This window comes from Scyliorhinus canicula, chromosome 18 (genome assembly GCF_902713615.1).
Source record: "Scyliorhinus canicula chromosome 18, sScyCan1.1, whole genome shotgun sequence".
Classification (NCBI taxonomy): Eukaryota; Metazoa; Chordata; class Chondrichthyes; order Carcharhiniformes; family Scyliorhinidae; genus Scyliorhinus; species Scyliorhinus canicula.
Window position 1 is genome coordinate 114,941,116 of NC_052163.1, and position 19,991 is coordinate 114,961,106.

The 19,991-nt window shown below is 45.7% G+C and overlaps 1 protein-coding gene across 1 annotated transcript in view; it reads left to right on the forward strand.

Annotated features, from left to right (window-relative positions):
- mau2 (MAU2 sister chromatid cohesion factor) overlaps nt 1-19,371 on the forward strand; it is a 56,355-nt gene extending 36,984 nt beyond the window's left edge. Inside the window, exons 14-19 of the mRNA XM_038776709.1 lie at nt 1,161-1,210; nt 4,390-4,467; nt 5,663-5,774; nt 7,610-7,700; nt 15,315-15,442; nt 16,273-19,371. Of these exons, the coding sequence (XP_038632637.1) occupies nt 1,161-1,210; nt 4,390-4,467; nt 5,663-5,774; nt 7,610-7,700; nt 15,315-15,442; nt 16,273-16,347 (534 nt within the window). The 3' untranslated portion in view covers nt 16,348-19,371. The remainder of the gene's footprint in view (nt 1-1,160; nt 1,211-4,389; nt 4,468-5,662; nt 5,775-7,609; nt 7,701-15,314; nt 15,443-16,272) is intronic.
- Nucleotides 19,372-19,991: the final 620 nt, after the last annotated feature.

The following is a 19,991-nucleotide window of genomic DNA, read 5'->3' on the forward strand; positions in this document are numbered from 1 at the left end:
TAAGGTATCTAACTTAATTTAGTGTCTCCTGCAGAGAACTCTAGGACAAAGCAGCCAGGCAGAGAGAGCTAATTTCATAACAAACTGAAATACACATTTGTTCCATGGTTTTGTGCAGCCTTGTTGATAATTGCCCTTGATATGAATCTTGACATTTGTTATAGCATCGGGATTCAGGGGTGTACAGGGTGCAGGAAAGACCGTCAGCCGGGAGAGGGATCTAGGAAAGCAAAATGCAGCAGATGTTGGAACTCTAAAATAAAAATAGAAAATGCTAGAAAGACTCTGTGTCTGGCAACATCTGTGGCAAGGGAAACCAAGCTCATGTTTCAGATCCGTGGATCTTTCATCAGAAATGATGAGAAGGGATGGTCCTGTTTTTATTTAGCAAAGCATTTTAAATAGGATATAGCCATCATGACAGTGTCTCCACCAAGCTATTGAATGGAACCAGGCATGTATGTGGGATATGGGGTTGGAATGAAGTAAGCAACTGAAATTGCACCAGAAATTGTTGCTCTATTTATTTGTAGCTGATAATTTAGGTGTCTGGAGACAATCTGCAATTGATGACATGCTTCCATGAAGGCCGTCACTAATAGTGATATGAATTTGGGTTTCTCATCCAATGCAAGGACCCACCTTCACCGCTCCAGAGTTAGTGAATTTCAGGGAATTGCTTCCATTACTGAAAGCCTTCTGGAGAACTTATTTCTTAACCTTCAAAAGACAATAGCAAATAACCAAAAGGAAAGCAGTGTTGAGGACATATTTATTTTTCAATATATAGCAGAAATAACATGCAAGTAATTAATTGCAGAAACTATCTAATTTGATCATTTATTTCATGGTTATATGTGTATCGTTGTTCGTGCAGGTGGTTAAGGTTTAAATCCCTGCCCATCGAAAACGATTCTGTGTGTAGATTTTTGAGGGATGTGGTGATGCACTGTATAAATACACCATAGCTCCAGGAATCTAGTTGTGATACTCCTGCATAATGTGTTTTGGTACCTGTACCTGCAGAATTGAGCTATTTGGTATTGAACTGCCAAACTACCTCCCCATTTCCCTTTACAAGTTTGGGTGTGAAGCATTGTGTTGTTGCTGTACCTCAGGGTAACTACTCGGCTCACAAAAAGTTTTCCTGTTTGTTATAGTTATACAATCTACTGGAAAGAATAAACCCAGATCACAACTTCCCAGTAAGGTAAGAAGCCAGTCATTGCTCCTGGTACTGTTAACAGTGCATGTAAATGGATTATACAAGGGAAGGCACATTTGGTGTAGCCAAAGGTGCTGTTCTGAGATCGGAGTTGCAGTTGTATTGAGGATGCTGGCTCTGCCATCGACTGGTGTATTTGACCTGGTAATAATGCTTATTGGGATAGTGTAGAGCAGGTATTATCAAACTCAGTGGCGCGACCCGCGGGCGGGTGTTGGGAGGGTCGCGGCGCTCCCAATCGTGCAAATCCGCGCGCAACAGGTATAGTAGCCAGCTTTTAATAATGCCGGCTGCGAGTGGCCTTAAATGGCCGGGAACAAATTTTTAAAATTTGGCCGCACTGCGCATGCGCACCGATGATCGGGCACGCTTGCGCAGTGCGGCCGCATTTTTTTTATATGGTCGCAGCCTTTTTTTTCCAAGTTCGGGGGGGGACAAAGGGACCATTGGGGCCAAAGGGACCCAAAACCATTTCTTCCATTTTTGTCAGCAAACAACAAGGCAAGAGAAAATGGTGGGTCGTGCAGGTCGGCAGGCGTGGGCCGCAGAGATCGGCCAGCATGGGTGCAAAGGTCGGCCGGCGTGGGTCCCGAAGGTTGGACGGTTGGTAAAAATGGATTCCCAGAAAAAAAGTTTGAAACACTGGTGTAGAGGTAGCTTTCCTTTGCGCCTGTTGCTTACGTGAGAGATCACTAGAAGATCAAGTGGGATCCATGGAATGGAGAAACAGGAATAAACCGTTCAACTCTCAAAGCCATTCCTCCATTAATTTAAATAGTTTTGATCTGAATCTCAATTCTATTTTTCCACCTTTTGCTTTACACCCCTTTACTCTTGCCTGAGAAAAAAATATCAATCTCATTCCTGAAAGTTTCATTTGACCCCGCAGCATCCAAAGTCTTTAAATTCTGTCCAATCTTTTGACCTGCTGCCCATCTTTGCGCAAGTATACTGGTTCTTTAATTTTGATACTATCTTTGATTTTGTTTTAGTTTCCCACAGACTGCGGGTCCTCTCCTTGGAATTTTTGTTTCACACTGGAATGTATTCTGTGTATATCCCTTTAAATGTTTGCCACTGCATTTCCATTGGCCTATCCCTTAATCTCATTTTTCAGTCCATTCTAGCTAGCTCTGCTTTCGTTCCCACATAATTGCCTTTATTTAAGTTTAAAAGACTAGTCTTAGACCCACTCTTCTCCCTCAAACTGAATGTAAATTTCATCATATTATGATCGCTGCTACCCAGGGGACCCTTCACCATGAGGCTGTTGATTAATTCTTTCTCGTTGCACAATACCAGGTCTAGTGTAGCCTGCTCTCTGGTTGGCTCCAGAATGTGCTGTTCTATGAAACTATCCCAAACTTTCTAAGGACTCCTCATCGAGGCTGCCTTTTCCCATCTTTGTCTGTACACCACTCCCACAGGTGATCTCTTGCCTTTATCATTTCTCATCTCAACCCACACTGCTTCTACATTCTGGCTTCCTGAAGATGGGTCATTCCTCTCTAATGCACTTAATACCGTAATTGCTCAGCAGAGTCACCCCTCCACCATTTCCTAGCTTCCTGTCCTTCCTAAAAGTCATGTACCCTTCAATATACAGGTCCCAATCTATGTCATCCTGCAGCTATCTCCCTATCTATTTCTATTTGCATCTGCTTTGTTCATCTGCTTTGTTTTGAACACTACATGTATTCAAATACAGAGCCTTTAGTTTTGTCCTTTTATTATTTTTGTAACGTCTAGCCTTGACTGCTATTTTATTCTTAGATTTGTACACTCTATCTCTGTGTCACATTTTGTTTATCATTTCCCATATTTCTCTTGTCTTGTCTCTACTCTTTGGTTTACCACACATTCTTACATTTGATCCCCTGCTCTCGCTAATTCATTTAACACCTTCTCTACTTCCCTAGTTATGCAACTCATTTTAATACCAGCCCAGCATAGTTCAGTTGTAGACTGTTCCAATGGTACAGATCCCCCCCCTCCCCCACCCCCACCCCGCCGACATGAGCAGATGTCCTGAATTTGGACAACAATGTCAATTCCCCACAATACTGTTCCCTGTTGCCACTACATTCCATTTTGTTCCCACGACTTGAATGACTTCCTGTACCATGGTAGCGCATCCACTCTGCAGCCCCCACTCCAAATAAAATAGCAGGAATTGCTCACAGAACCTGCAGACTGTCAAGTCAACTTCCACTTGTGATGCAATCTGCCGTGTGCTATATTTCCCCCCTTGTTTGTTGAAGGGGCTGACTTTTTTTTTATAAATTTAGATTACCCAATTATTTTTTCTATTAAGGGGCAGTTTAGCGTGGCCAATCCACCTACTCTGCACATTTTTGGGTTGTGGGGGCGAAACCCACGCAGACACGGGGAGAATGTGCAAACTCCACACGGACAGTGACCCAGTGCCGGGATCGAACCTGGGACCTCAGCGCCGTGAGTCGGTTGTGCTAACCACTAGGCCACCGTGCTGCCCTAAAGGGGCTGACTCTTGTTGCTACGGTTCTAACATCCAGTTTCACACAATCTCCAGTTCTTCTCCTCGAAGAGTGTGGAGAGACGGAGATGCTAGTTAGTGAGTGGCAACCAACTTCCAGGCTGTGGGAAGGCACCAGAGCAACAACCCATTCTCGCACATGTACACACTTTCCAGCTTTAGGCCATTGTAGAGTGATCTGTGTGGCCCACTTTCATCATTCCTTGCTCGTTGACTACATTCACGTTTCATACTTTGTGTGTGTGTGGGCAGAGCAACTGACAGTAAGCCAGCTGACACCTGCCAGTTCAAGGTTCTTGGATTGCATACCAGATCTCACCACACAATCTCCTGCTGATGTGCACACATGATTTCCTGTGGTCTGGCACTATTGCAGGGCTCCCATTGTCTCCATGGAGATGCCGAGGTCAGTTGGTCTCGAATAAGTAGCGTCTCTGTATTTTGTGAATGTAATTCAAGAGCGTGCTTTGTAATCGGAAACTGTTTTTCCAGAATCAGTGTGTTTCAAAAGCGCCACTTCTGTCTGCATGTGTTTCTCGCGGAAGGGGACGGAGAATATCTTTTGCCTGTTTTTATTTTTCTGTTCTTCATACACTGTCATTGTGTTTGCGTCTGAAGTAACGTCCTGTGTCCAACTTCTGTTTTCCAGTTCTCACTGTCTCCGAGCAGCTGCATTCTACATCCGGGGCCTCCTGTCCTTCTTTCAGGGAAGGTACAATGAAGCAAAGTGAGTGTTTGGCTTTCCACAGCTGCAACTTGACTACTTTGGTTGGTGAGGGGGACGTCTCCATGAATATAGAGGCTACTTCCATTGTTCCACAGAAGTACTTTTGGAAAAGAATCCCTACAGTGCAGAAGGAGGCCATTCGAGTACGCACCGACCCCCTGAAAGAGCACTCCACCCAAGCCCACTTCCTTACCCTATCCCAATAATCCCTTAACCTAACCTACACATCCATGGACACTAAGGGGCAAATTAGCATGGCCAATCCACCTAACCTATATATCTTTGGGACTGTGGGAGGAAACTGGAGCACCCGGAGGAAACTCAGACACGGGGAGAAAGTGCAACCTCCACACAGAGAGCCACCCGAGGCCGTATTTGAACTCGGGTCCCTGGCACTGTGAGGCAGCAGTGCTAGCCGTTGTGCACGCCCCCCCCCCCCCGTGCCGCTCCCCCCATTTCTGGACGTAGCGCAGTGATTTCTACTCCCTTATGGGAAGAAATCTTATCAGCTCAGTTAGTCTGTAATTTTGCAGTCGTGTACTCATTAGAGCTTGGTTTTGAAGTATCTTTTAAAGGTTTGTATTGCCTAATTCGAATTCCAGAAATGTTGCCTTTTTTTGGGGGGAGTTTGATTTCGCAGTCTCTGGTCATCCCGTTACCTACACACACAGTTACCACTTGGCAAACGGATAAAAGTTTGTTTTTCACATGGTTCTGCATCTCCTCTCCAGATACAGGCTCTGGCGACTAACTGCATCCCTGTTGAAAAGCAACTTTATATTGGCCATCTTGTAAAACACCATGGGCAGGTTAATCGTATTTAAACTTGCCAGTAGAGTTTGATTTTTTTTTAAAGTATTTGTGTGTATGCCTCAAAGGACAAACGGGGATACAATTATGAATTCAAGTCATTTATGTTATCATTGAAGTTTATAAGATACATGTGCTGTGGGATTGAGTCTTTCAGCCGTAATCTTATCCAATGCAAAACAGGCTGAAGGAGCCCAATAGACTACTCTTAGTTCTTGTGTTCCTAAGACGGCTGCAAAGTAGGAGGATCAGAGAGATGGTTTTGGACGTCAAATGGTGCCAGCAAAGAGACTTGGTCTAAGGGAAGGCGCATCTGTTACCTCCAGGTTTTGCCACAATAGACCACTTCTCCAAATGTCGACTGACAGTGTTTTTTGCTTTTTAGGCGATTTCTACGAGAGACACTGAAAATGTCGAATGCGGAGGATTTAAATCGATTAACAGCCTGTTCCTTGGTGTTACTGGGTCACATATTCTATGCTCTAGGAAACCACAGAGTGAGTTGAGTTCTCCTATCCAGGGATGTCATGCTGTGGGGTTTAATGAATATGTTGTGAAATTTGTATGTCTATTTGATATTGAAGTAGGGTGAGGGGGCTGTCCTACTTCTTTGTTATCACATCACATCGGCTTAGACCAATACACACTGTCCAGATAGGAGACCTTCCTCCATGTCATGGTTCTGCACCACGTGATGCAGTAGTCTGAGCTTAAGTCCTGGTAAATTCTACCCTTACACTTAAAGTGCAGGTGGATGCTGTTCATTTTCAAAGTCGCCCCAGGACTGCGCAGCGAATGCCTGCCGTAACAGTGTCTCACCCATATTCTAGCTCTATTCTCCTCCTCCTCCCCCCCCACACCCCAACAAACCACTGCCATGCTAGCACCTTCCCCTTTCTCAATTCCTTGCTCAGTGGGTGGCACTTGTGTCTGGAGCAGAATGTTGTGGATTCAAGTCCCACTTCATGAGCGCTTGGAGTTTTACAGCACAGAAAGAGGCCCTTTGACCCAGCATGTCTGTGTCGTCCATCCAGCACCTACCTATTCTAATCCCATTTTCCAGGACTTGGTCTGTCGCCTTGTCTGCTATGGCACTCCAAATGTTGATCTAAAGTTCCCTTTTCAGGCAGTGTGAGTTCCAGATTCCAACCACCCTCTGGGTGATGAGGTATTTCATCAAATCCCCTCTAAATCTCTTGCCCCTGGCATTAAATCTATGCCCCCATGGTTATTGACCCCTCACCTAAGGGGAAATGTTTCTCCCTATCAACCTTGTCTGTGTCCCTCATAATCATGTATACCTCGATCGGTCTCCCCCTCAGCCTCCTCTGTTCAACGGAAAACTTGGGCACGTGATCCAGGCTGACACTCAGTGCAGGACTGAAGGAGTGCATCATGGTCAGAGTAGTGGCTTTCAGGTGAGACATTAAACCGAGCCCCCGCCTACCACCTGGAGCTGAAGTTGATCATATGGCACTATTTCAAAGAAGAGTGGGTTCCCCAGTGTCCTGGGAAATATTTGATCCCTTAACATAAAAACTGATTATCTATTTATCACATTGCTGTTTATTGGCCTTTACTGTGTGCACATTGGTTGCTGTATTTCCCACATTAAAACAGTTAACAAACTCCAAAAGTGCATCATTGGCTCGAAAGGAGCTTGGGATGTCCTAAAACTGTGAAAGGTCCTTTAGAAATGCAAGTTTTCTATTCTTCAAAAACTTGTCTAGAATAGAGGTCAGCTGAGCCTTCTACAAGCCACAGCAGCACATTTTTGACAACAAAGACTTCCGCAAAAGTCCTAGTGTATGGTGTGGTTGTCGTCACCACATTTCTTGTACTATAGTGAGACCCAGACTATGTACCAGTGTCATGTAAGAGCATCAGAGAAATTCCATCAGCAATGCCTCCACTGCATCCTTCGCGTTATTGAGAGGGCCATCGAACAAAACGTTTCCTGCTTACAGCCGGCTCCAAAATCGTTTTGCCAAAATTCCTGCAAAATTAACTTTTATGGATTGAGTACGATAGACTGGGTACTCTGACAGGATGGCTGAAACTGTCATTCCTGCCAGGTCCTGTTGGTTTAACTCTTAAATGGCCAACGGTCCATGGCCAATGTTAGTCACATGAAGACCCATGGCAGAAATGTGTGACCGAGTAGACGCCTACTTTGACTTTGGAACAGCTGATATTCTGCAGGGACAGAGATTGCAAAACCTGGTTGTGTCATAATCTATTGTATTGCAGCCGTGACGAGTTGGTCAAACCGACAATGTTAAGAGGGATCATTGAATTTTACAAATTGACTTTCTTCTCTTCCATTTTGCAGGAGAGTAATAACATGGTGGTACCAGCCATGCAGCTAGCCAGCAAGATCCCAGACATGTCAGTCCAGCTGTGGTCTTCAGCGCTGCTACGTGGTAAGTGGTAGAAAAGGCTTATGGGGTGGTGGTGATGGATAGAGACCGCATGCGGCAGGAGTGGATTTGTAGCATACAATGCAGTCAGCAAGTCTAATAGATAAACAGTCAGAGTTGGTAGATGAATTCTTATCAGATTTTATTTCCTTTCCTGGTACTTTGTCTCCTTCGTTTTGTGTTTTTCTTGGTTGCTATGTGTGTTGCATTATAGATTGTTAAAATTAGACCACAGTGGAGCACATCAGAGGATTTTATGTTGGGAGGAAACCGGAGCACCCGGAGGAAACCCACGCAGACACTGGGCGAATGTGCAAACTCCACGCAGGTAGTTACCCGAGGTTGGACTTGAACCTCGGTTGCTGGCGCTGTGTTGCAGCAGTGCTAACCACTGTGCCACCGTGCTGCCCTGTTTAATTCTGCATCCCGTTATTTACCCATCCAACCAGGGAATTTTCTAGAAAATGAATTGCACATTAACTTTAGTTTTTGTTTAGTTTTCAGTTCACCGATGGCAGAGGCCGTGGCCTTTTCTGCCTGGTGCTCGGGGGACAAAGGATTGTTACCCAGTTTGTGGCAATCCCTCGAGAGGTCACCGAGTAACAGGGTAGTGTTTACAGTGATTGCAAAACACGTTTCTTTGTAACGGAGGTATTTTTTTCTCTAAAGAGATTTACTCCATACAAAACCCAAATAGTCTAGTGGGAAAGCTATAGTAATGAACGTGTGGCTGTCAAGTGAATGCAGGCTTATGCTTGGCTGTGATGCCCCCAAAGCCAAATAGCCTATTTATTCTCACTGTATGGTCACAGGTGTGCTACTGGAATTGACCTATAGAACTGTACTCCCAAAAATTTAAGTTCTTCAGTGAAGTAGGGGGAAAATAATAGCCCTTCAAAATTATTTTCCCATTCACTGAAGATTGCAGCCCGTGCAAATTTGAATGTTAAAAGCTGCTGTAGTACCCCTGCCTGCCTCTGGGCGTCAGTAATCAGCTATAGTTCACAGCAGTACCACCCACTAGTGTATACCAATTATGTGCAAGTGTTGACTGCACAGATTCAAAACCATGAGGAAACGTCTTTGATGCAACATGTTCAGAGGCACTTCACAGGAGTGTTAGAAAGCTAAATAGATATTGATGATTGCGTATATTTTGATAGGAAGTATACGGTGGTCACTTATTATTTGGAAAATACACGTTCAAGGTTGTGGGACCCCTTCCTATTTAAGAAGGGCACCCCACGATGAGCCGGTGCTCGTAGGGGGACATATGTCCCGCCTAGCACCCCCTGGACTGCCAGCGAAGGTGCCGAATCTCCCGCTGCCTGGGCACCCTGATGGGTTTGGTCCAAACTGAAGGTGATATTGTCCATTGCCCAGGAAAATAGGGCATTTGTGCCATCACAGATGCTCCTGTGAACGGATGTCTGAAATATACCAGACGGGTCCCTGCAGATGCGCCTGTGAATGGGCGTCTTGACTTATGCCAGACAGGTCCCGCTCGGTGCCTGGAAAGACCCCGAGGCCAAAGGCTCAGGGTGACCATCACCTTGATGGCCACCGGGAGAGAGTGTCCTCCTCCATGACCCAGAGTTCCAGGTGCGCCATCATCTGACACAGATGGCACAGTCTCCCTGGTTAGCCTGAGTCTTTGGCGGCAAACATGATCCAGCAGGTTCTCAAATGACAGGTACGGACGGACAGTACAATGGTGGCCTGATGAGGCGCCTCCTTTTCAGCCTGTTGGACAGCTGCCTCACCAACCTCAGTGGCTGGCCCCTGTTCTTCTGGGGCAGGTCCTCCACGGGCCGGCCCTGTGCCTCCAATCTCCATGCATCTGTGACCATGACTGTGGCCAGGTCACCCACCGGTGAGTGGCACTGAGCCTGTAATACAGGGAGCCTGTGTCCTCGCCACCTGTCCATGGCAACATGGGTACCAGTAACTGCTGCAGCCAGTGGCCACGATGGCTTCTGCGGCCCCTGTACTGTCTCCCCAATGGGGTCTACTGTGTTATCCTTTCGAGGTGGCGCATCAGTGGAGAGGGTCACGGGTGTGTCTCAATCGGCTCCATGCTCAGATGCATGTGTGTGGGCAGGTCCTACAGATGGGGGTGAGGCAGGGAAGTGTGCGTCTGCTGGGAGCGTAGCTGCAGTATGCTGTGGGTCCTGGGTGCAACATACAGGTTGTGACAACCTGATGGGGCGTAGGATGGATAGGAGCAAGGGTGCAATGGGCAGGCAGGGCTTGAAGCTTGTGGTCCTTTGGAGTGAGGTAGCTGATTGTGTGACTGGTGAGGCCTCTGCCCTGAGAGGAGCCGTGTTCCAGGGTGGGTGCCAAAGGCTACAGTGCATATATGCTTTGTTTCGGGTGAGCTCTGCTATTCCCCTGCAGTGGGACTGAGCTTCTGATGAGTGCACTGAGGGGCGGCAGCACCTCGTCTGCAATGATTGAACTTGGCCACACCCATCCCGGTGATGTGTCAGCTGGGGTCTGAGGGTTCCCAGAGGGGTGGCCTGGACGGGCACCCATATGATCAGAGGCTGTGAACATTTGTAGGACACAATGAGCAGTCGGCAGAGTGAGCAGCCAGGAGCTTTAACTTGAACCAAATGGGTACGTTTAAAACAAATATTCCAGGAATGACGGTCTGGGCTGGGCCACCCCCGATCCTGATGGGGACACCCTAAATCCACAGAGCTGTCACCAATTGACTCCCCGCTACACATCCAGCCGCCGCCACCCTCCGACAAGTGCTACAATATTTAATACGTTTTAAGAGTTTGCTTACCTTTTCTCTCTCCCTCAACAGCCATGGCATCCAGTCCCCACTTGTAAATACCTGTTGTGAGTTGCGTTACAGTCACTTCTACTTGAGAAGGACGGAAAACCGCTGAGGCCCAGAGCATTCCGGGCCCAATCCGCTGATTAAATGTAAATGTATTAACACGTTAGTTTTCCATGCTGCCACGGGATGCGGACCTTAGTACTGTATAGCCACCGGCGAGAGACTGGAGCATGGCGCCGGGTACAAACCTCTTTGGCCAGATACCCAATTCTCTGCCTGATCGCGTATCCGCATCGAGGGACGGAGAATTTTGCCCCTGTATTGTTAGACCACATTTATAGTACCGCGTGCAATTCTGGTCACCATTTTAGTAAAAAGGTTAATAGAGGCACTGGAGAGGGTGCAGAGAAGATTCACCAGAATATCAATATTGTGTGGCTATACATATTAGGGTTTTGATGGAGTGGATACAGAGAGACTGCATCCTCGGGGGGAAAAACATTGCTAGAGGCCATCAATATATAAGATAGTCACCAAGAAATCCAATCAGGAATTCGGAAAAATTTACCAAAAGAGTAGTGAGAATGTCAGTTCACTCAAGGCAGTGGTTGAAGTGAGTAATTTATATTCATTTAAGGAGAGGCTAGGCAAGCATGTGAGAGAAAGGAATAGCGGGTTACAATACTGGATTTAGATGAGAAAAGATAGCAGCAGGCTTGAGCGAAGCATCAACATTGGCATGGACTTGTTGGGCCGAGTGGGCTGATTCTGTGCCATCATGCAGTCATAAAATTTACAGTGCAGAAGAAGGCCATTTGGCCCATCGAATCTGCACCGGGCCTTGGAAAGAGCACACCACTAAAGTCCATTACTCCACCCTATCCCCGTAACCCCACCGTACCTTTTTGGACACTAAGGGCATTTTACCATGGCCAATCCACCTAACCTGCACATCTTTGAACTGAGAGAGGAAACCGGGCACGCAGACATGGGGAGAACGTGCAGGCTCCGCACAGACAGTGACCCTAGTCGGGAATCGAACTTGGGACACAGGAGCTGTGAAGCAACTGTGCGAACCACTATGCTGCCCAGTGTAACATTTGACACTAAGCCATATAAGTTGTAACAGATGGCCAAAAGCTTAGTTTCATAGAACATACAGTTCAGAAGGAGGCCATTCGGCCGATTGAGTCTGCACCGACCCACTTAAGCCCTCATGGGACTGTGGGAGGAAACTGGAGCACCCGGAGGAAACCCAAGCAGACACTGGAGAATGTGCAGACCCCGCACAGACAGTGACCCAGCGGGGAATCGAACCTGGGACCTTGGCGCTGTGAAGCCACAGTGCTATCCACTGTGCTACCGTGCTGTCTTAGTCAAAGAGATGTTTAAAGGAGTCTTAAAGGAGGAAAGAGATATTTGGGGAGGGAATTCCAGAACTGGGTGTCTAGGCAGCTAAAGGCACGGCCACCAATCGTGGAGCAAATAAAATTACATCAATTAAAATAAAAGGCAAAGTACAGTAGATACTGAATATCGGATCTTAAACAGAAAATGCTGGAAATATTCAGTAGGTCAGGTCTGCTGAATTCTGTAGAGAGATAAACATGGCACCAAACAATGAGCAGGCACTGGAACGTGACAGATTCTGGTTTTCACTTTAGCCAAACCTTAGCGCACTCATTGCACTGCCTCACCTCACCTATGATGAATGAACTGGATACATTGCCATCAAACTTGCAGTCTAGGATAAATTGCACTCCAGCCGGTTGTGCCATCATATCCTATGCCTGCAGGGCGAGCTTGATGTCAGGCATGGTAGGTAGCACTCTTGCCTCTTGAGTCAGAAAGACTTGGGTTAAAGTAAAGCTCCAAATACTTCAGTTCACATTGTAGGCTTACGCTCCAGTACTAACAGCGTGCTGCACTGTCAGAAGTGCTGTCTTTCATATGAGACACTAAACAGAGGCCCCCTGTTCCCTCCCAGGCATACTACTTCCAAACAGAGCAGGGAGTTCTGATGTCTTAATAATATTTATCCTTCAACTACCATCATTAAAAACAGATTATCTTGTCATTATCACAATGCTGTTTGAAAGGCCTTGCTGTGTGCAAGTTAGCTTCCATGTTTCCTACATTTTAGCAATGATTACACTTCTGTCAAGTGCTTTGTGAAGTCTTACAGTCATGAAAGGTGCTGTATAAATGCAAATCCTTTCATAATCTGTGATACCTCTTTCGTTCTGGCTCTTGTCTCAAGACGAGTTGATTCCTGTTTGTTCCACTAGGTGTCACACTTTCATTGTAGTGCAGCTTGTGTCGCATTCAGACCAGTTAGCTGATTGACAGACTGAAGTGCACTGTCTGACCTGGGCCGCAATTGTTATGATGGATATCTCCCCCAACTCTGTGCAAGAGGCACTGATCGAAAATCATTGTTGCTGAAAACCATTCTTCAAAAAAGAAGCCACACTTTAGGAATGATGTGAACGCAGAGGAGATAGTGCAGAAAGGGTTTACAAAATGGTTAGAGGGATGAGAACCTCCTGTTATGGGGATAGATTGGAGAGGTTGGGATTGTCCTCCTAGCAGAGGGGAAGACAAAGAGGAGATTTGATAGGTATTTAAAATGGGGGAAGGGGGGGTGCTGGACAGAGTTCATAGGGAGAAACTGTCCCTGCTCATTTGCTGAGCTGGTGCACACACAACGGGCCGAATGGCCCCCATACCGTAACAATTCAGTGAACATTTTAATTGGCATGACAGAAATTGTAAATTATTCGCTAACATTTTTTAGCCTTGTTTGAGTGGGAACAAAAACCTAATTAATTGAAGATCATCCAACAGGAATCTAAAGTGTGGGGAAAGATTGAGAGCTCCCATTCTATTTCAGTATATCTACTCGAATGACATTTTCTACCCCTGCACTATCACCAACAGCTAAGCCTTTGCCTTTGGCTCCCGCATTCACAAATGTGTGGCACCCAATTCCACATTTCTGCTATTCCTTTTCCAGCTTTGACAAAGAGTCATCCTGACTCGAAACGTTAGCTCCCTTTTCTCTCTCCACAGAAGCTGTCAGATCTGCTGAGATTGTCCAGTATTTTTTGTTTTTGTTTCAGTTTCCAGCATCCGCAATAATTTCCTTATACCTGTTCCTGGCAGACGCTGGATAAGCTAAAACATTCCCCCGCAGACTTGCTTTCTATATCCCACACCCCTGTCCCATTATTATCCCTGATTTTCACTGGCTCCCATACAGCTTATTCCCACCTATTGGTTTGTGTTCTCTTCCCAATCCTGGCAGCACCCTTTCCCCCTCCTGACTCTGGTCTACAGTGCAAGCTCGAAGGGCTGAATTGTCTACTTCTACGTCTAATTCGAATGTACTCTTCCCCACCACATGGGCAAACTTCAGATGTCGCTCAACAACAACTTGCATTTGTATAGCAGCTTTAACATCGTCAGACATCGCAAGGCAATTGGTAGGAGCATAAATTAACGCTGAATTAAGAAATATTAAGGTAGTGACCAACGGTTTGGTCAAGGAGATGTGTTTTAAGGAATATCATAAAGGGGAAGTGAGTGAGAGATGAAAATTATTTTCTAGAGGTCATTGAAGAGCTTGGGGCCCAGGCAGCTGAAGCATCATAGAATCTACAGTGCAAAAGGAGGCTATTTGGCCCATCGATCTGCTCCAGCCCCCAGAAAGAGCACCCTACCAAGGCACACACATCCACCCTATCCCCATAACCTAATACCTCACCCAACCTTTTTGGACACAATGGGTAATGTAGTAAATCCAATCCACCTAACCTGCACATCTTTGGACTGTGGGAGGAAACCCACGCAGACACGAGGAGAACGTGCAGACCCCGCACAGAGAGTGACCCAAGCCGGGAATCGAACCTGGGGCCCTGGAGCTGTGAAGCAACTGTGCTAACCACTGTACTGCCCCAGCATGGGCCCCTCTAAACCCCTCCACCTGCCTCTTCATACCCTGCTTTCAAAATCTAATTCTTTGACAACGTCTGTGGCAAAAACAGTCGGGGAGTGTCAGCTCAGCTTGGTTGATAACACTTCCACAGGTGGTGCGTTCAATCTCCAGCTCCCATTCCAAAACTTGACTTCCTATCCTGGATTGACATGCCAGTGAGTATTGTACTTTTCAAGTTACTGCCCTTTGGATGAAATTCTAACCCCAGGCCCCATTACTAGATATAAACAGAACCTGGAGCACGGAAGGCCATTCAAGCCCATCACATCTGTTCAAGCTCCTTGAAAGAGTTTTCCCTCTTCACCTGCTTTCTTCATTTTTTTTCTTTTTGGCTATTTATTCAATTCCCTTTTACAAGTTGCTATTGAATCTGCATCCACTCCCCTTTCAGGCTGCCCATTCGAGATCATAACTCGCTGTGTTTTTTAACAAAAAAACAACTCATCACCCATTTGGTTCCTTTGATAACATTCAATCTGTGGCCTCGGGTTTGTGACCCACAGGATGGTTGAAGTGAATGGTGTAGATTAATTTAAGGGGAAACTAGACCAAGCTTCGTGGGAGAAAGGAGTAGAGGATGAGGAGGCTCAAGTGGAGCACAGACACCTGCATCGAGTGATTGGGCCAAATGGCCTGTTTTGTCTTTGTATTAATGTAATCCTATGGACGAATCCCTGAAAATGTTGTAGGATGTTGTGAAAAAGGTGCCAAACGTTATTCCATTTCCTTAATTTAGTGACCTGTATGGTCATGTCTGGTGGCTCCTTTTATATAAGTGGCACTATTGGGTGTCTATGCCTTTTCATAGCTCTTGTTTTCCTCATCTTAGATTTGAACAAAGCATGTGGGAATACTATCGAGGCTCATGAAGCAGCTCAGATGCACCAGAATTTTTCTCAACAGCTTCTCAATGACCACATAGAGGCCTGCAGCCTTCCTGAACACAACCTGATCAATGTAAGTTACAGTCATTCTGAACACAATCTAATCAATGTGTAAATGTTACCTTCCCCAGCACAATTCCTTCCCTTGGGCATGTTCAACATACACTCAAGGAGGCAGACACATTGATGGTTCTCGTCTGTGCTTCCTCGGGTGCAGTTGGCTAATTCAGCACAGAGGCATAATGGGATGTAATTACAGCATTTAATCCTGCTGGTCTAATTTCATGCGAAATCTGGTCCATATTACTGGTTAGCTTCCATTTTAACAGCTATGAATATAAATAAATGATGGATATGAGTTTAATACTGGGGTACATCTAGTGGGAACAGGTCTGTCACTGTAAACACGGGCTCAGCACAAGTGGGTGTAGGTTTGTACCTGTATAACACTGGTACTGTGCTGGTGGGGATTGATCTGTATCTGTATAAAACTTGGGACACTGTACATTTGGGGACCGATGTACCTGTACTAGACTGGGATCTAGTACTGGTGGAGACAGGTCTGTCACTGTATTACCGTACTGGTGGGGTCAGATCTGTCTGTACCTGTATTACACTGGTACAGTATAGGGGGAACAGGTCTGTCGCTCTATAATACAGAGGTACAATACTAGTGGGAACAGGTCTGTCTGCCTGTAAAACACTGGGTAAAGCATATTTGGGTACAGGTCTGTACCTGTAAAACACTGGGATGTAGTGCTGGTGGATAGTTATATGACAGTATCAATGCATTAGAGATGCCTGGCAGATGTCATCCTAGTTTTGAGGAACTGATAACATTAGAGCTAGCTGGGTGAACTCTTCCCCTTCAGTGACACATGAAATGTATTTTTTTTTTTCTAGTGGACAGATGGGCCTCTTCCTGTACAGTTTCAAGCTCAAAATGGACCCACCACTAGCCTCGCCAGCTTGCTATGAGCTGAAGTGCAAGTGTAAAGCAGTGGAACCCGATGTGTGTCATACCAGGCAACGAATGAAAAAGGATTTTGAACTCAGCTCCCTAGTCATTGCCGGGCAGATAGCAGGCAGACCGAGAGAGTGTGTCTGCACGCCGCACTGTGGGTACTTTCCAGCTTTCCTCTGGGTGGTCAGCCTATCTCGGCTTCTGAGGCTGTTGAGGACTTTGATGCAAAGGAGCGGTTTGGGCTGAATTATGGTAGTTCTTTTGGAGCCATTATGACCCTATACCCTTCCCCAACACAAAACGTTTGCAATTTGCTGAATTATGTATTCTTAACTGGCCTGTTTCTCTACAATGAACAATTTCACTTTAGGAAGAATTGGGAGAAATGGACGAGGGGACTTTACACCCTCCTTTCATCCACCTCCCCCCCCCCCTCCCGCCCCCCAAACCACCATCCACCTGTTCTTTACTCACCGAACCTGTGCCCTTGTATGAGGTTGGCGAAGATTGTTTTTCCTGCTCTCGTCCTTAGTGATAGTCGCCATGGAAATGGATGGGAAACTTCTAAACTGAACAGGATCTGAATGAATGGAGAAAGTAGTAAGTTTGAGGGGTGGGGGTGAGGGGTTAATTGTATGCATTTGTATATAATATTGAGATGTTTAGTAGCTTGGTGCTGTTAATGGTGCTGGTGGTAACTTTTATGAAATGGTTAAGCCGGCCATATAAGTGGGTGTAAGGATCTTGCAATCCTACCTGCACATTAACAGAGCGCTAATATATAAAGTAGTCTGTAGATACCGGTTGCAGCCTCCAAATGATTGTAGTTTGACCGAATTTGCTTTTTCTCTTTGTGCTGAAAGGTTGGCCTAAATCTCTTTACCCAATCTGCTGTTTGAGGCTATTTCACTGGGAGCCAGTTACAGTGACCAAATTGATCACTGTGGTTCTCACTCAGCCTCTCCTGCTCAATATGTGAAGCCTCATATCCTCCTCCTCTTCCCTTCCTCATGACTCTCACCTCTCCCCAAAAAAATAGATAATAGAATAACACAGCACACAAGATCACTCTTCTCAATTCTGTAAATTTAACTTTTTGTTTTGGTGGTTGTGTCTAAAAGAGAAATCCTTGCATTCTCATTATTTTAAAATTAAATACTGAGGGCCTTGGTGTCCATCATGCAGTGAGGAAATTTGCATGTAGCGTTCCCCCGCTCTCCCCCTGCTCTCCTCAGCTTCTCCAGGTATGGTCAGTAAAACCTACCCCTGTGTGCTGTGCCAGCAGCTGTGGACATTTAACAAGGGGTGTAACATGTAATAACGGACTCGATGCAAAGACTTGTAATTCACCTCAATCGAAAATCTGGTTTTAATATTTACCTGCAGAGTTTTTAAACAGAAGTTGGTATCTGGTATCTGGCCAGACAATCTGATGGCTAAATGGGTGCTGTAGCACTACGATGCAAGGCAGGAGAGGATTTCCATCTCAGTCCCATTGGTGCATTGCAACCGACCTCAGTGCCGCTGCTGAAAAGGGGGGAAAGGAAATTGTCTCCTGATATCTGTCCAGTGGCTTCAGTTGGCATACGTGTACTTGTTGCACTCGACTTTGATTCAACCTCTCTTATGATCAGTTGTCTGCTGTTCTCTCCGAACTTAGTTAACCTGTCTTTCATGAGGCCCCGTATTCGATCCCAGTCTGTGTGTTGATCTTGGTGAGCTAAGATCCGTCTGGGTGAGAGGAGGATTGCAAATCAGCTGGGGATCCTGCTCTAAATCTGGATTCTCCGGGAAGTGCATGTATGTGAGATGACATTTGGCTTACTTGCCCTAATCAAAACGTGCTCATCCATGAAGATTGGCCACTTTGGGAGGTATTGGCGTGTGACTCAACTGGGTAACAAAATGTCTGCAATGGCCAATACCATCGGGAGAACTGGGGGGTATTAACAACAAACAAAAAGTAGGCAAATTTAATTCCAGGACATTTTCTTTCTTTAAATGATCAAATAGGAGGGAATGCCACAGGTGAAATTTAGCTGGTCTGCCGTGGGTTCTGTTTGGTGTGGGATCCTCCTGCCCTGATACAATGGCTGTGATGGTGGAGGAGCAGGAGCTCCACATGGCTACAACAGCAGAGCTGTGAAAGGGTCACTGTGGAATGGACAACACGGTGGCGCAGTGGTTAACACTGCTGTCTCATGGCACCGAGGATCCGTGTTCGACCCTGGTCCCGGGACACTGTCCGTGTGGAGTTTGTCCATTCTCCCTGTGTTTGCGTGGGTCTCACCCCCCACAACCCAAAAAGAAGTGCAGCGTAGGTGAACTGGCCATGCTAAATTATCCCTTAATTGGAAGAAAAGAATTGGGTACTCTAAATTTATGGAAGAAGTCACGTACTGCCAATTGTGTACTGGCTGAGGTGGTTGGAAAGGCCTGCGGGTTGTGCAGAAACTGGGGAAAAGGGTTAAACAGAGATTGAATTCTTCCTCTTGTCTTGATTTAAGTTTTTTTTTGCACATCCTAAACATTCATTCTGCATCAAACATGTATCATGACTTCAGGAAATGGACAGGGCCTGATTACCAGGCCTTATGAGTGAAGAATCTGCATTAAACTTAGATTTTTTTCGTAAAAAGCATGGTGGTAGAAATCTGAACTAAAAACTGGAAATAGAGAGAAAGGGAACAGAGATTAATTAATCTTAAGGGTGATGTGTGGCTCTGCTTAAACCCACATCAGGATCACTTTTCTCTTTCAAATTCTCTTTGATTCTTGGAAGTTTAATGAGTCCACATCAAGCACAAACGAGAAACAGCAAAAAAGGACCCCGTCTCTTTGTTCACCGAGAGCATCATTTGGGAATTGTCCCCCTTTTTTAAAACAGTGACTGGCAATGGTTTGGCTGACCACCATGCCTGGTCCAGCCACGGTAACCACTCCTCACTCTATAGGATAATTTGTTTGGACCACTGGTTTCTTCAAATGTGAATCAGAGCTCAGAAGAAAATGTTTTTAAAAAACGGAAGGAAAAAAAATCTCAACTGTCTTCGGCATCAAACTCCTCTGTCCTACTTTAACCGCTGAAGTCTCTCTGACTGCCCAGTAAGCTTAACCTGCAGTCACGCATTCGGATTCCCCAATGTTAAAGACTATATGTGTAAATTATTAGGGTTGTGTTGTTAACGCTAACAATATTTTGTACAGCTTGTGTTTCTTTTATCAAATGATTGTATATTTTATTCAGTGAGGTAATTCTGGATAATCCCCTCGTCCTGACCTTCTGCCCTTTGTAATTTATAATTTAACAACTTTCTCCATCCGCGTAAGGCTCTTGTAGACGTATTAACGCGTGATAACATGTACATATATACATAGGATGTATACAATACACTGAACTACCCTGCAGTTCAACTGGGCAATAATCAGCTTGGTTTGTGTGTCTGATGAGTTTAATCGACATTGACTGATATCTGGGCAATAATTATACTAAGTGCTGCAGAACAACTTAAGAATGGATTTGTTTTGGTTTCTACTCTCCCCCTCCCACCCCTGAAGGTGCTGACTTTGGCTGGCGTATTGATTCCAGGACTGTTGCGCACTCCATTGCGCCATGGCAGTTCTTCACCTAATTGGCAAATCTCAACCGGCAAAAGGC